Consider the following 16,639-nt stretch of genomic DNA (forward strand, 5'->3'; position numbering starts at 1 on the left):
AGAGGAAGGGAACATGGAGGGGGGAGGCTGCTGGTGGTCTTGGGAAAGAGGGGAGAAGGGAGGCGAAGGCAGAGGAGAGTGAAGACAAATGCATGTAGAGAGTTGGGATCATACAAGATTATCCAATAGAGCATTTTACTTATTTACCACACATTTTAGTTCAAGAGAGGCAATTTGTAGCTCCTGGTACAGTGTGGCGCTCTGATCTCATGGGATTGTTACACACTGCCATCTAGTGGTCAAATGGAGAACGACAACAATTTCAATGCAGGCGGCTGAGCAGTCGGTCTCCCTCCCCTCAAAAATCTTGCTGCTACTCCTCTTGAATGTTTAACTTTCACTCTCCCTTTGCTTTCCACGTCAACCAGATGAAGCTTCTCCGCTCTCAGGCGTTTAAGGTTCCTTCACGCCGCATTCAGGAGCCACCGAAAAATGAGCTGAAAAACCAAGTGGGACAGACTCTCCTGCCAAGCAGCTGCCTCAATAAGGACATCAGCATGTGTCTTAAGCAATCGTTCATTCCAATTCATCCTGTACCTGCTTCAAACATTTATGTTCCTATGCGGAGTAATAAGGTCTCGTTAGAGTAGAGGTATTACAGATGTTATCTAGTCCGACTGTTGCATCAGCACTGACGACCATCACATCTTTTACGGGTAACTGTCTCCAAAATATCCACAAAACCACCGAAAAAACAGAGAATCAACCCTAATTGTAAATGAAGAGACATTTTATGAAAAAAATTCTAAAGGAATAATTGGGTCTTAAGATTTAATCATAATAAAGCATTTGTTCAAGAACAAAACGTGTTTGTTTCTATTCATTCAAGAGTTGTTTTAATTGACAATTCGATGATGATGTTTAATTTGAACACGTGAAGTTTCTAGTTAAGCTGTTATATAGTGAATACGAAAATTTAAAAAAAAAATATGGCGCGTCTGACGGGAACAAGACGAGTTGTCAAAGCTTGTATTTAAAAAAAAAAGATTATTATGAACATTTTGAATAAAATCAAATCTCGTTCATTTATTCAAATGCGATAATTAGAAAGAAATATATTATTGAAATTCGCAAAAAGCCTCCATTAACGGAGCAGTAGTCGCCCTATCAATGATAATCGTGCTGACAAATTCTGTCCTCAACAGGCTTCCTTAGTTTGAGTCACCGTCACATGAGTGGTTTGTTTTTGTTGCGACTGCGGTGCGAGTTCCCTTTTCACCTTATTAGTAAGATTTCAGTTGAGGGTATTTACGGCAAATGTGTCAGAATGAAGAGTTAGATTGTATTTTCTATCCGCAGCTTGACAGATACGTCGAAGACGCGACATAAAAATAAAACAACAGCGTTATTCTGCGTTTCTTCAGTGGCTGGTACGATGACACATTGAATGCTAGCTGCCCGGTTTTGCAAACATATTATCGAAGCCACGTGATTTGGGGTCACGCTTCGTCAAATAAAACTGTTCTTACGACTGTTTTTTTTTTTTTCAGCTAACGGTAGCGGCTGAAACACGAAGCCATGCTCCGGTGGATTCTTGGAGGTCGGGAGGCTCAAAGCTCCGTGGAGGTGAGATGTTCGTGAACGCCTCTCTGGTGCAGCCAAGCTAATGTTTGTAGCCGGTGGTTAACTGAGTGCTGATGGGACGAGAAATACTGCTAAAATAAAGAAACAACCCGGGAGACCCAACGATGTACAAGCTGAAAACGTCAATTAGGGCGTATTCTTTTTAATTAAAGCCCTAATTAAAGGTCTTATTTCAAGCAAGAGACGCTGACAACACGAGTTATTATAGGCCCGAAATATTACACTGTTGCACTGCTGTATTAAACTATCATTAATAATTCGCTGACTCTTCTTCTTCTTGCCCAGGGGAAGTCATTTTTAACCAATTTAAATAGTTCACGTTCGGTTTAGCTCAGTGGCCTCCCGTCCCAGATGAGATAGACTACGACGTGATTGGCTGAGACCTTGTACATGTAGCAAGCATGTTCACATGTAACACACTGCTTATTCAACTACACATGAGATCCTTGCCACACCCAGCAGTTTCTGGCTTGCCTGAATATTAGAGATGCTCCAGTGCACATTTTCTGGCTTCTGGTGAGCTACGCTGATACAATACTTCTTTAATATTTAGATTATCATTGTTGGGGTTATTTTGATTGTTACATCAGTTGCCTGCTGTAAATCACACTGTACTTCTCATTAAAAGAGCAAAAATATGCACTAATGCAGTACATTTAAATGTGTAATGCAAGTGAGTTTGTTTGAACAGTGGGTGTAGGAAGTGTTGATGTGTTTCAGGTTGTTAAGGTGAGTTCACGATCCAGCAAAAGCTATGAAATGGATTCTGGATCGGCAACATCGTCCTACATCCCACCCGGCAGAATAACGGCGGCACGGGGACCCGATTCCCAACAGCCCACCGCTAGTTGTCATGGTGTTCTAGCCTGTAGAATATTTAGCCAAGCTAGTTTAACATTGCTGTGTGACTGAGATTCAGACGGCACCAAATACATGAAAGCACTCCGTCCCGAGTCGTTTATTAGCTTCTGACTCTAGAAAAGCAGGAAAATGTTTAGAATTCCTCAAAAACGATTCTCTTTAACCAAACCTCGTACATGTAGGCTTTTCCATCGGCTGTCAGTCCGATAGCCCATAGTCTCTCATCCGCTTTCACTGTTCCTCCTCTTTGAAAACCTGTTTAATGGAGACCAGGCAGTTAATCCAGAAAAGAGTGGGCAGGTTAATTGGTGACAATGACAGTTAGTTGCAGCCCTGATAGTTGCACCCTGTGGTGCAGCAGAAGGCCTGTGAAACGCCGCCGCCGCTGATGCAACGTCTCTGAAGTGCTCTCTACTTTCTCTCTGATGTTTGCAGAAAAGCCCTGTGTTGTGCATCGGAGAGGAACAGCCCAAAAACTGGTTCACTGAGCTGCAGGTGCTGAAAGGACATTTTGACATTGTTCGATTTCTGGTGCAGATTGATGACTTCAGGTAAGCAGACCACAAAACGCCCCCCCTCCCCTCCCCTCCTCACACCCCCCAACCTCTCTCCTCTCTACCCTTGGCTGGCCTCCATCTCCCTGTGATTGACAGGAGATCCTCACCTACAGAGAACTTACAGAGCATGACAACAGCCTGATCATCATTGCCGCCGCCGTGTGATTGCGTGTGCGCGGTACAGTAGAAGCGAAGCCTTTTAACGGCGTCCGTGCACGCACACGTATGAGGGTTTGGCACCTGCTCTCCTGGCTGGCCGGCGCTGCACAGCGGCACGCTAGAGTGCCTCTGCATAAGTGGCCAGATTGGGATTTATAATAGAACTAAGTGTGTGTGTGTGTGCGTGCGTGTGTCAGGAGGTGGGGGCTGCGTCACGCCTGGTCTCCTCCAGTAATAACCCCCTCCTCTGGGTCTTGTCCTCTCTGCACACAGGTCCGCAGTCGGGGGCAAAGGCCAGAAAATTCCCTCCAGATTGCTTTTGAAGTCTGAAAATGTATCCTGGACAGTTCCTTTCTTCTCATTTTATCTCTCTTTTTATCCTCTCATCCTGTCTGTTGATTTTGGGAACAGCTCGACGGTTGGCGGGTCAGAGTTCAGGTCAAGGTGCTGAGCCCCAGGACAGATATTCTTTAAGACTCCTCGGGTGGAGATGGACCTACGGGAAATGACTCCTCACACAGATAGATTGTCTCGGTGTAGTCGAGCCGCCAAAGATGAAGCCAGCCAAGTGCACATCTCCACTCAGGCCTCCGTGCCAAGGATCATCCTGCTCTCAAGAAATGAGCGCATGAGAAAGAGGGGCCTGAAACCTCAGTGCTTGAAATCGAGTGTTGTGTTTTCAAGGTTTGAAAAGTGCTGGATTTTGCATAAAATGCTTGAAGAAGCTGCAAAAAGATGAACGAATAGACGATTGGCTCCAAATTCTTCTTTTTGTTTTATAACATGAACTCTGTAACTCTAAGAATCTTTCCTCACACACACACACACACACACGGTGGAAGCTTCTTTAATGACTGCAAACAAAAAAAAAGGTGAATTTAACTGGTTTGATGCCCACAACCAGCGGAGCTGAACCAGTATACAGTAACAGTAGCATCCCGTATAGGAAGTGCTCCAGTAGAGTGATGTCACCGACACTTCCAGGACGTGCCAGTAGTGTCCCTGCATGTAGAGTTGAAGTCTGGGTAGCTGCTGTCTTTCACAGCTTAAGAGGTTTTATTGTTTGGTCCGTCCCGCCCGAACCCTTCAGTATTTTCTACAAAGTCGCTACAACAAACCAGCGTCTGAGTGAAGCCTCAGCCCTCGAAATTGTTGGTTCCTTCAGTTGTTGAGGAAAAAAGCCGCTTCGTTTGTACACCGGATGAGACGGAGGAGGGCGGGGTGACTGGTGACGGATGTCCCACCAACTTTTGTAGATAACGGGACAGCTCATGTCTCATGTCGTGTTTTCCAGATGTGCCTCAGCCGGTGACGACGGCCTCGTTCTGGTCTGGAACGTCGAGGTAACGTGATGCAGGCTGATGATTTCTGGCGAGGCTTCGTCCGACGCTGATGGCTGTTTTTGCTCTGACCCTTAGACGGGCGAGAGGCTGCGGGAGCTGAGGGGTCACTCCCAGCAGATAACGGCCATGACCACCTTCCCCTCCTACAACGGACTCACGCCACACACGTCGCTCATCACCGCCTCGTCGGACCGAAGTCTCAGCGTATCCTCACACTGGAGTCAATCGTGTGTGATGGTTGCGTCTGTTCGTCCTTAACCTTCTGTCCCAGTTGTGGGATCCTGATACAGGCAACAGGGTGCAGACCGTTTCAGATCTTCAGTCCTCAGTGAAGGTAACTGATTAGCGGCTTTCGAGCTACAGACCGGCTAAGGAGGCTTCCGCAGGATAGCTTCCAGACTCTTAATGTTGACGGACCCAGAACAGGACGGCTCGGTTCTTCCTTGAGACGTCACTCCCAGGAGCCGACGTGCATCCTGACGCTTGTTTGGGTTAAATATGAGATTCGGCTGAATGTAGTTGGTGAGCTGCTGTCGTCAGCCAAGCCGTCTGACGCTCGTCCGACCGGCGCGATGTTCATTCCTCTAAAAAGATTACAGTTCATTGACTCCACGGGGTCTTAATTCATCGGAGCAGATCTACTGGACATCCCAGATTTCTGTGGTTATGCCGGCCGTGTCGTCTCACTCGGGGCCATCACTTTGTTTACTGTAACACACCGGATCAAACGCCACACTCAGGGTTATCATGCCACTTGTGATCGAAGATAAAAACCATAATTGCCTCCACTTGATCCTAGATTATCGTAATTACAGCATCTAGAGGCTAAATATATTCGATTTCTTTTAATTTTGTGTGACCGCCACATGCCTGTGTGTGTGTGTGTGTGTGTGTGTGTGTGTGTGTGTGTGTGTGTGTCAGTGTTTGCTGGTGCTGGAGCGGCTGAGTGTGTGGGTCTCCGGCGGCGAGGAACTGTGTGTGTGGAACAAAGACTTCCAGCTGCAGAGCCACCGACCGAACCACAGCGACACCGGTGAGGCAGCGACTGTGTTCACCTTTGACCCGGCACTTAACGTACACACACACACACACACACACACACACACTTATTACAGTTGTTAGTGTTTTGTTTTGTTTTTTACAGGAATCACTGCGTTGATAGAGCTCCCCAAGAACTGCTTGGCAGCTGCCATGGACAAAGAGATCGGTGAGACCATCACTGCCGGGCCGGTCCGGGCCGATCCGATCCGGTCCGGTCCAGGTGGTTCAACAGCATCGCACGTGTCTCCATCAGTTCGCGTCCCTCCGTACTTTCACGAGCTTTCCAAGGCGCCAAAAGATAATTCGTTCTGTCATTGAGCTGATAAACTTTCTACATCAACAGGAAGAACATACTTTTATTTTCATCGAAACAAAAAAACAAAAGCATGTCAGTCTTTGTTTTTACTCTCATTTAGAAAAATTCAGCCCTTGAATGGTCATTTTTGGACTGGAACCTGAGAAAAAAGGCATTTTTTTGGTAAAAGAAACAATCGTCAAGCCGCAAATTGGTGGACGTTTTTTCTTTGTTTTGGGATTTTTTTTCCACTCTCCCCTGGAGAACCGCAGCGCTCATCCAGCTGCTGCTGCTGCACTGGTCCTGGCCCCGGTGGTCCAGTGCGCGTCCTCAGTAGCGCCCTCTACTGTATAACAGTGAAAATACAGATTGACTGGAAACATCCCTGGCAGTGGTGAATGGATTTCATGTTCTTCTGCTCAGTAGGACTTCTGTTAGAATCTCAATCGTTTTCATTATTTTGGTGTTCTGTCTCGTCCTTGTCAGTTCACCTGATTTTTTTTCGCCCGAATCTTTGGGGTTTTGTTAAGTTCTCTCTCATCTCGCTGCCAGATTTAATCCCAGTTTTATCCTCTGGCAGTCGTCTACAAGCTGACGGTCTCTAGCGACGGCTCGGTGTCGGTGGCTGAGGTCCGCTGCCTGTCGGACCACCAGGACCAGGTCCGAGCTCTCATCAGCGTCAACGGTCAGCAAACTCCCAGTCCTCAGCTGAAATCACCCCACCGTGTTGCGTTTTGTGTGATGTCAGTGAATGTGTGCGCCTTCCTCAGACGGGCTCTTTGCCAGCGGCTCTCACGCGGGTGAGTTGGTCCTCTGGGACGCCGTCGACTGGAACGTGGTGGCCTATGAGCACATCCTGTGGGAGGAGCCTCAGCCCAGCACCCAGGCGGAAATCCGGATGGGGGCTCCCAAACCCAGCGAGATGTCCATCCAGCATCTGACCAGCAACGGAACAGTGAAGACGCTTTCACACACGCCGCTCCCTCGTGTTGTTCTGATTGAGGGATCAAAAATGAATACACACGGTTCCAATTTTACCGTCACGACACTGGTGTGATACCGGCTGAAACCATTGGAACTGGAACGGTCTTGAATGTTCCAATTTATTTATTTTACTGTAAATGTTACAGTCTCTGTTGTTGTTTGGGGGTTTTCAGCTCATCCTGGCGGCGGTGGGCAGCGGCCTGTACGTCTACAGCATCCTGACCAAGACGGTTGTGGCCTACAGGAAGGTGGCGCATGACTCCAGCATCCTGCACACCTCCATGCTGTCCGACAGGTGAAACACGTCCTTTCACGTTCAACCTCTAACTAGAGACAGGAAATTAGCATTGATTCAAAAAGGTTAAATGGAACGGTGGAGGGGTATGACAAACATGCATTCTACCATTTCACCACACGGGAGCGCCACTGCACCACAACCCTGCATTCCTCCACTGACACACAGGCGTCCATCAGGTGACAGTGGGCTCGCAACTCTTGTCTTAACATGGCGACATCAGGGAAATAAAGGAGGAAGGTAAAATAAGCAAACAGTAAAGCGTGAGCAGGCTAACAGGGAGAGATGCTCCCTCGTAAAAATGTCCCGGTTTGGTTTGTTACAAAACAACAAACCCCCCAGCAGTGGGGAAGAACAGCCCTCGTTCATAGCCACACATGTTGAACGTTCTGTTTCTTTTTATTGGACTGTATTGGCAACGCTGGCGATGTGGTAAAACCGTTCATTTAACTGGTCGCAATGTCTGGGAGCGTGGAAGAAACCCCAGCAGGAGCGACGCAGCAGCAAACCGTTTCTGAAGCCGTCAAACTTGCGTTTCTCCAGAAGCACTGGAGCCGTGCTGAACTTTCACGATGGAGGAGAGTTGGAAATGATCGCATGCTCTCTCAGAGTTGCTCACGTGCCAGCGGGGGCTTTGCCGAAGGGGCGCGGTGATCTGACACTGAAACCCGGAGAGCAAAATGGTTGTTGACAACCAGATGAGGTCTCAGTCTCGCGGGCGTCTCTGTTTCAGCGAGCTGATGTCCTGCTCCGAGGACGGCAGCGTGAGGATGTGGGAGTTACAAGACCTGCCTCTACCTGCTGAGCCGGCCTCCCCAGGTAACATCACGGCGGCGGCGGTACTGGTGGTCGGGGTGGAAACAGTACAACCGAGTTCTCAGGGAGTGTTTGTTCTGGTCCAGGTTTCTTTGGGATGTGGAACTTCAGCCGCTCCAACAAGCAGGCCGGTCCTCCGTCGAAGAAGATGACGGACATTCCCAACATCAGGACGCTGGAGCTGACGGGCGATCTGATTGGTCACTCGGGGGCTGTCCAGGTACGACACCATGTCTGCTCTGTGACCTCGATGATGTCATGATGGGGCTTTAATGACTGGCTCTCATTTGCTGTCATCAGATGTTCGTGGACCTGAAGGAGAACGGCTTGCTGACGTGCTCCACAGACCACCAGCTGATCCTGTGGAAGAACGGGGACAGACAGTCGCACCTCCGCAGCCTGGCACTTTTCCAAAAACTGGAGGAGAATGGAGGACTTTGACCTTTAACCCCCCCCCCCCCCATTTTGACCAGCCGCCACCGTTGCATGACACTGATAGTTTCAGGCCCACGTGATTGATAGGAAGACGATTCTGACAAGTTTGGAAACGAAACCTGCAGAGCCCCGCCTCCCTCAAAGTCTTGCGTGAGTTGAGTTGTTGCAGGAAGACAAACGTGAGTTGGAGAGAGCGTGGGGGGGGGGGGGGGGGGGGGGGTTGAGGAGAGGAGAGGACACCAAGCTTAGAGTCCGGACTTGAAATCCAACCTGAAGACCGTCCAGATGCTGATTGCCTGCTTGTGTCTGTGATACTTTGTGTTTCCATTTCATTCTGTGGCCTTGAATCTCGCTGCCACGTTGCCAGGAGGAGGCGTTTCTGGAGAGATGATCAACACCATCATCCAGTTTCATCGAAAAGATTCAAAAATAAAATGAACCGATCTCATGCAGGACGGAGGGAAGGGCTCTTTTGTCTGAAGATTCTCCCCCAAACTGGTTCATGTTGCTGACTTGTTTCCAAACTTTACCACCAGACTTTGGAGAGCTTTTTTTCAAAATATTGTCAAATCTACTACTACTACTACTGCTTCTACTTCTATTACTACTACTACTACTACTTTTACTACTACTACTACTCACATTCACTTCATGAAAACTGTCTCTGACCAAAAGAAACAACAGTCAATCAGAGGGACGGGAAGTCGGAAAACCGTCCAACGAATGAAGCAGGAAGTCCGAGTCAGCGATGAGGATCACATGACCCCAGGGACTCGTGGCAGACAAGCAGCTGCTCTGTTTCTTTACGATCCTACAAACTGAACTTTTCAGTATCCTAAAATCCGTGGTGGTCGTTGAAGGTCCCCCGGTTGGAGGTAGCAGGATTATCCTCTGTGGTCGGCGACGTGTGATTCCTGCTCGTAGGACTGTGATGACTGCCTTCTGGATTCTGTGTATAAATACTTCATTTCAAACTGAGTGCATGTCTCCCGGGCGTTAGTGGAGGCTGGCCCGTGGCTCCATCCACATCCAGGAGGCCCAGCAGGTTTACCGTCAGCTGCTGCTGCTGCCGAAGCACCTTCAGCACCTTCAGCGCCGCCCCCCGTCTGAGCCTGTTTCACGGCTCTTTGTATCGATATTTCAGCTTAAAGCTGCAGTCACTCACCAAAACCAAACATGGCCCACAGATGCTCGCCCCCCCCCCCCACCCAACCTGCCACTCATGCAGCAACTCTCAACTTTAAATGCTTTATTTTGTCTCTCACAATACATGTCTGCGGTGGACAGAGACCGTCAAAATAAGACATCCAGATAAATTACATTAAAACTTTTGAAACAAACATGATTAAAGTGATGGGAAGCGTCTTTTCACTACGACTCAAGAGGCTGTAAAAGCTTTTAAAACACACCAATAATCATTTGTTTTTCCTTTTTTTTTTTTTTTTAAATAATTTGTACCGCAATTAATTAGGCGCTTTCTAATTCTTGTTCTGTTTATAAACTCTACAAAACAGCGTCATCGGTGAGTGCTGATGAGTGAGGGAGGAAGTGATGGAGGCTTATCGTTGCGTAACCAGCAGTTACACAATCTGCTCCCAGACCCACAATCGTCACTTCACATTCGGGTCAGCGCTGCTCACGGAAGAAGCTCCCCCCCCCCGACGTGCGAATCAGAAATATTCAAATCGTCCCGGCGAGGAGAAATCTTGAGGGTCAACTAGCAAAAATATCCTCTCGGGACGCAAACATTCAGAGGAAAGGAACCGTGAGTGGAAAGATGCTGGAAATCGTCCCTGCAATTTAGCGCGAGCTCACACGAGCAAACAATGAACAAAAAATAAAAATGAACCAAAAAAAAAACAAAACAAAAAACGCAAAAGCAAAGTTGGCGTATTTACAGTGACGGCGGGTGGCGAGGCATGGCGAGATTAAGGCGCTGATGAAGACTGCATCGTGTGAACTGACGAGCCGACAACTCGCGGACAAACTGACTCCGTTTCTGTCTTTAAACGCCTCACTGGTGTACAAAAGAACCGTCAACGCAACGCCGATTTACCAACTTCAAACTTTCAAAGGAAACATTTATGGCTTTTCTGCATTGTCATTTTTTCTTCTTTCATTCCTTCCAAAAACAACAAAACAAAACAAAAACAAATAAAAAAAAATCGTCAAGATGACCAAAGGATAAGGCACCTGGTCAGAGCTCTCTGTGCCTTTGGGCAACACTGAAATGTGCATTTCCTGGATTCAAACACCGACACGCTCACGGCCGTCAATCAAGCGGGACGACAACACGTCGCCCACGCAGCTCAGGTGGAGTCCGACCGTCAGCGAACGCAGGTTTCTTCGTTTCTGAATGGGTTTGTGAGCAGTGTGTTGCTGAAAGCGCTCTTCAGAAATGCTTCACGCTACCTTTAGGAATCAAACTAAAGTGCTGTGGTGGATAAAGTCGTAATAAATTATGTGTTTCCTGGCGGTGCAGGGTGAGCCTCTCGCACCAAGGCTGCCGGGATAGGCTCCACCCCTTGCGACCCCTAACGGGATAAGCGGTAGAAAGTGGACGGATGGATGTTTCCTGTGGTTCCGAGCCGACCCATCTCTCTCTTCTGCATCACCCCATGCGGCCACCAGAGGGCAGCCTCATCATTCACGTCTCATAATACAACGTCTGCCTCTCCTGATACCTTTAATTTAATGCAGGACCGCCAAAAGAGCCGGACGTCTGCGAGGTGAACCGTGGAAGACGGATTTGAGATGCCGTGAAGGGAATTCAACAGAGAAAACCAGCGAGCGGCTGCTGCTGATCCCTCCAGCTCATAAGACAACCGCAGGTGGGAAGCCTTCATGGTTGAACCTACACTGGTACCAGGAACCAACAGTGCCTCCCCCCCCCCTTTTTTTTTGGACTTCACTTTATCTATAATAACAAAATTGTAACATTTCAGTTCAAAAATAACTTCATACTTTTTGATTTCCAGTTGTGCTAATGCTAGCATTAGCAAATACAGTACAGTACACTCGTCTTTTTTTTATATTTTGTGTTAAACCAGCTTACAGAAGCATTTACCAACAAATTATGGAGAAATCCATTCATAGTTATACAGGTTTTTTTTAAAATAAGTAGCTAAATGACACTGCAGGGGTGGCGGTGACGACGTTGTACCTGCGTTGTGTCGTCTGTTGAGCGTAACGTTAGCTCTGTATTAATAGCAAGTCAAGAAATGCTTCAAAAATCATAAAAGTTCTCCTAACTTGTTCACCTTGGAACTGGTTTTCAGCAGGAATTCAAAATCCGATATAAAACTGCATGGGCGGAGGAACCTGGAGGAAATGCTAACTTCTGGTAGGCCTACAAAGACCTCCCGCTATTGTTCTGAATACGTGAAAGGGATATTTTAGCATTCGAAAGCGCTGATGCAGTGCAACTATTCAGCTTGGTTAGTTCTGAGATACATGTGGTTTGACTTCATCTCTTTGCTACCTGCTACATCTTCTCGTCCAGCCCTCCATCACCTCTGCGTTTGGGTCTGGATCGCTGTACTCGGCTGGCTGTCTCTGGAGCTCCCCTATTCTTCCATGTTTCCGCGCTCAGTGCCACCACAGAATTCTTGGTTGCTGAGAACTTGACCTCGGGGAAGGTCAAAGTGCATTTAATGTAGAGAAAGAACCCTGCTGAGCACCTTCAAGAGTTGGCAGTTTGGAAAGGAAGTTGGTACCCTCGTCCACTGTGGAGCAGACCTGTCGAACAGCTTCAGTCAGTGGCTCTGATTTTGTTAAAGGAAATCAACAACAGCAACAACATTAGCAAAATAAAACATCTGGATGAGCTAAAGTGCAGGTTTCCGGTGTGTTACACTGTATGGTGGATTGTCAGGTGAGACGCGATGTCCACGCAGGTCCATCGAGGTGCTAGAAAGAATACCTAAAAGGGCCGGAAAGTGGCAACAGGGGGCCTCAAATGACAACCTATCCTCCGCTGGCTGAACGCCACCTTCAAGAAAAGAGGCTGTGACTTGAAATGGAAACGGCGTCTCTGTGGCCATGTCTGCGGTCAGGCTCCCAGATTTTCCAGCTTTGGGCCATGTCCAGGGTCGCCCCGGAAGGCCGTGGAGCTCCGGCGAGTCACAGCTGAAGAGAGTAGGTTTTTTTTTCGGTGCAGGGCTGCATTTGCCGTCATACCCTGCTTGGGGTGATGGATGAGAGGAGGCGATGAGGAATCAGTCAAGACGGAGGCGGAGGGCGCAGGCTCTTACACTTCATTTCGTCCAAACTCTTCCAGTACTTGTAATTCTCCGACAGGTGTTCCATGAGACCAGGCAGGCTGGCAAAGGCTGCGAGGAGACAGAGAACAGAGCTGAGCTGCAGAACAACAGACCTGCTCTGCTGGGTTTGAAAAGTACAACCAAGTTTATTGGTTGTAATAATTTCTTTCTGTCCACGCCGGCAGCGAGGAGACGAAGCGATTTTTTTCAAACCAGTACTTCACCCACAGTCCATTTTGCCTTTTTGGCATTGGCATTTTGTTGTAGGCACCTTAAAGGGTAATCCCCCCCCCCCCCCCCCCCCCATCCTGCATCCCTTCTTTGTGGCCCAAGAAGGCAGAAAGAGCCGGCTGCGTATATTTAGCTTGAAGCTAACGGAGACTGATGGCTAACGACAGCCAAATCGTCCAAAAATGTCAGTTTGGAAACTCCAGCGCCTCGTCGTCTCTGTCCAGCCAAGATGCTGAAATTATTCAGGAACTAAACACTGGTGGTGAAAGGTCACCCGTCACCTGCTTTCAGCCACTTCCTGTCCTGATATGCAGTGTGTGTGTGTGTGTGTTAGTTCATGTACAGTGGCTAATGTTGTGTACACTCCGCGATGTTGCTCCCACATAAAAAGCTCGGGTCAAAAGGTCTCTCTTCCTTTCTCGCTCACACAGTGTGACACAGTTCAGTTCTGCAGTGTGTGTGTGTGTGTGTGTGTATGATTACGTGTGTGTTTACATGCTCATGTCCGGCTCGTTGATGGCGACCTATCTCTGCTACATCCTGGGACCACCGCTAGCCCCCTTGATGACCTCACATCGACCCCGGTGGATTGAGAGCTGCCGCGTGCGTGTGTGCGTGTGTGTGCGTGCACGCGTGTTGTGAAGTTCTGCTCGACAGCTCGTCCCTCACCAAACCCACAAACACAGCTTATCGTAAACCCCCATCCCCTCGTCTGTTTTCCCAACTTCCCCCGTGGAATCTTTCCGTGACATCAGAGCTGTGTTGACAGTAAACAAGTTATCTCTTGGGGAGGCTAAACTAAAAGGGAACTTGAGTGGGAACGAGCAGCTCGAAGCGCCGCTCTACCCTTCCACTCTTTCAACTCTCTAAACTGCTTTTCCTCTCATTCCCTGTCCAACAATCTGTCTGGGAATTTTATGGTCACGGAGAGTAGGTGACGATCAGACTATGAGATGTTTAGTCTGACGCACCGCACTCGACTCATTCATTCGATTTGAATCACAAACTGCAATCACTTTAGTCTTCCCTGACTTTTCCTTTAGTGCGACTATGAAGATGCCTATGAAGAATAACCTACATAACAAACTGCATCTCCATTTAATTTAGTTCTGTCCGCTAATTAGCAAACTGTAGCATGCTAACATGTTAAATTGATATGCAAACATGGTGATTATTGCCAAATTCATTCAAAATGTCCGCCGTAGCTGCCAGGTGGACATGGTTGCTAACACTGAGTTGTAGTTAACTTCAGCTGTTTTTAATCAGTCCTAGTTTTTTGTCGCAGCGCGGTGAGGTTTGGTCATCAACACTAATTGGTTTAACAAAAGTTTAGGTTTCGGAAAAAGATTTTGATTTGGGATGAACGTTCACCACATGTTACAAATGCTGTGAGAAAGAGAAAGTTTCTCACTGAAACTCTTCAGGTAAAATTCCCCCATGTGCTCCAAATGCAGCTTTTTAACCAATATTTCTAAAAACCCAGCGATCCTGCTTGATTGGTAGCACATTGTGGTGAAATATTATGACCCTGCAATAAAAAAAGAAGTTAACAAGCTCTCTGGCCATCCAACTCCTATGACGCGTTGCTTCCTCCTGCTTCTGATGATCAACATGTGGCGTTAAATTTGCAACAGGCGGGAACCAATGTACACAAGGCCAACTGGTGGGACAGAAACCAAACTCAGATCCACTGGATGTGACATGGAACAGACATGCTGAATGTTTTTTTGACATGAATGCAGGTGAGAAAAGTCTACCAAGTAAAAAGTAAACATTTAAAGCCGTGTGACACATAAACTGCCACCTGTGACACGTAAACTGCCACCTGTGACACGTAAACTGCCACCTGTGACATGTAACCTGCCACCTGTGACACGTAAACTGCCACCTGTGACATGTAACCTGCCACCTGTGACACGTAAACTGCCACCTGTGACACGTAAACTGCCACCTGTGACACGTAAACTGCCACCTGTGACATGTAACCTGCCACCTGTGACACGTAAACTACCACCTGTGACACGTAAACTGCCACCTGTGGCCTTCCTCACCTTCTACTAACTCAGTCAGATTTAATATGTGGAAATAAATTGGAAAAGGAAATGACTGAACACACAACGGAGTGTTGCTCGTACCATCCCAGGCGTCGAACATATCGGTGATGAAGTAGTCTATGAAGGAGATCTGGGACTTGGGAACGCTGCAGGTGTTCCTGTCAAACACCGGCATCACCACCGGCAGCCCCTGCCGCTTCTCCTCATCCGTCTGCAGGCAAACCAACAGATCACAGGGATGTGACAACTCAAACAAAGACCGAGTCCACGATGTAAAGACAGATTCCCGTCTCGGATTCGTCCCCTCACCTGTGCGAAGTACTCCTCCGAGATGCGCCCAGCCCATTCAATGCAGAGCTCAAGCGGTCTGCAGGGATTCGCTACGTCCGCACACTTGATCAGCATCCTTTTGATGAGTAGCCGGTTCTCCGGAGAGTTCCTGATGTTAGCCTGACCGTCACAGTCGCTGTTGATGCTCTGCAGCAGAGACATAAAGACACATTCTGGATAAAAATATACACGCACGCCAGTCTGCACAAGCTAGCTTGGGACTCTTGAGATGAGGACAATTTCCCGAGTTTTGGTGTTTATTTGGTGTAGGTTTGGTGAAATTCTGCCTTGTAGTTTTCTGTTTCCTGCTAACAAACCGACACAATCAGCATAACCTGCTTGGTGGGAAACAACACACATGCGCTTACACTTGTGCTGGTCTCTTCGATGGCCGCCATTGGCTTGTTGATGCTGTTCACAAACTTGTTGACGTGTTCAAAGTGTCTGGTCATCTCCGTGGCCAAAACCATGTCGATGATGGCCTGCCGCAACGTTCGGAACTGATTCCTGCAAGGCAGAGCGAGATGGTGAGCGCTGCTCAGAACGGGAAGAACATCCACCAGCTGCTGCCACTGACCTGTCGATGTTCTTGAAGATGTTGCTCTTGCTGTCTCGGACGGTGAGCTGGAAGGCGAGCGCGGCATGGTGACTTTCCAGCACGGCTGTGTCATTGTACAAGATAGCCAGTTCACTACCGGCGTTGCACAAGAAGGAGTTGGTCCTGCCGGGGTGGTCGACGTCGTGCACCGTGGCTGCGATCAATGCCGCCACCTCATCCAGCTGATCCAGACTGCTCTGTAAAGATACGGTGGTGTTAGTCCTGCTGTGCTGCTCCCATAACTTGACTGATCGTCTCTCTCTGCAACGGCAACATTATGCTAAGCTAACTAGCGTGGGTCACATACGACTATTTATTGTGCGAAGCTAACTAGTGTGGGTCTCATACGACCATTTATTGTGCTAAGCTAACTAGCGTGGGTCTCATACTACCATATATTGTGCTAAGCCAACTAGTGTGGGTCTCATCCTATACTTTATTGTGCTACGCTAACGAGCGTGGGTCTCAGCTTCCGAATGCAGCGCAGAGGAGAGAAGGGTCTCCTCTCTTCTAGTCTGACTCTGGAGACGATGGCAAACAGGTTACCCCCCCCCCCCCCCCCCAAAAGTTGGCATGTTTGTTTAGAAAAAAAAGTGCCTTTCAGTATTGAGAGATTTTCCAGTTCCTGCTTATTTAATTCATCTAGGGTCCTCCTTTCCACTCGGTTTCCACTCATTTTCATCTCTTTTATTTTCACCTCTTGATGATTCTGGGAATTTATTTGGGAGCCGTCACCAGCTACGAAGCTTTGTGGACACAGTCAGAGGTGTTAGCTTTGTCATGCTGACCTAAAG

At 48.0% G+C, this 16,639-nt stretch overlaps 2 protein-coding genes across 8 annotated transcripts in view; one reads left to right on the plus strand and one right to left on the minus strand.

The window, feature by feature from the left end:
• Positions 1 to 1,139: 1,139 nt before the first annotated feature.
• wdr41 (WD repeat domain 41) lies at positions 1,140 to 9,713 on the plus strand. 4 transcript variants are annotated; one of them, XM_086188549.1, is made up of 15 exons: positions 1,150 to 1,226; positions 1,300 to 1,370; positions 1,491 to 1,566; positions 2,881 to 2,996; positions 4,456 to 4,504; positions 4,580 to 4,708; positions 4,776 to 4,838; positions 5,426 to 5,537; positions 5,649 to 5,711; positions 6,421 to 6,525; positions 6,611 to 6,891; positions 6,998 to 7,119; positions 7,853 to 7,938; positions 8,022 to 8,155; positions 8,236 to 9,713. In XM_086188549.1, exons 3-15 carry the CDS (start codon positions 1,519 to 1,521, stop codon positions 8,374 to 8,376), a joined length of 1,449 nt encoding a protein of 482 aa, XP_086044675.1. In that variant the 5' UTR covers positions 1,150 to 1,226; positions 1,300 to 1,370; positions 1,491 to 1,518; the 3' UTR covers positions 8,377 to 9,713. The 4 variants fall into 4 exon arrangements, with proteins under 4 accessions (XP_086044674.1, XP_086044677.1, XP_086044675.1 ...); XM_086188550.1 differs by having other exon boundaries at positions 1,166 to 1,200; XM_086188548.1 differs by having other exon boundaries at positions 1,140 to 1,370.
• pde8b (phosphodiesterase 8B) overlaps positions 9,612 to 16,639 on the minus strand; it is a 41,280-nt gene continuing 34,252 nt past the window's right edge. For all 4 annotated transcript variants that reach the window (XM_086188544.1, XM_086188546.1, XM_086188545.1 and 1 more), the window contains 5 exons: positions 15,825 to 16,042; positions 15,616 to 15,754; positions 15,227 to 15,394; positions 14,999 to 15,128; positions 9,612 to 12,701 (listed from right to left, as the gene is read on the minus strand). In XM_086188544.1, coding sequence (XP_086044670.1) covers positions 12,592 to 12,701; positions 14,999 to 15,128; positions 15,227 to 15,394; positions 15,616 to 15,754; positions 15,825 to 16,042 — 765 coding nt within the window. In that variant the 3' untranslated portion in view covers positions 9,612 to 12,591. The remainder of the gene's footprint in view (positions 12,702 to 14,998; positions 15,129 to 15,226; positions 15,395 to 15,615; positions 15,755 to 15,824; positions 16,043 to 16,639) is intronic.

Source organism: Aulostomus chinensis, chromosome 19 (assembly GCF_037954235.1).
Source record: "Aulostomus chinensis isolate RoL2024-O1b breed Wild chromosome 19, RoL_Achi_v1.0, whole genome shotgun sequence".
Taxonomy (NCBI): Eukaryota; Metazoa; Chordata; class Actinopteri; order Syngnathiformes; family Aulostomidae; genus Aulostomus; species Aulostomus chinensis.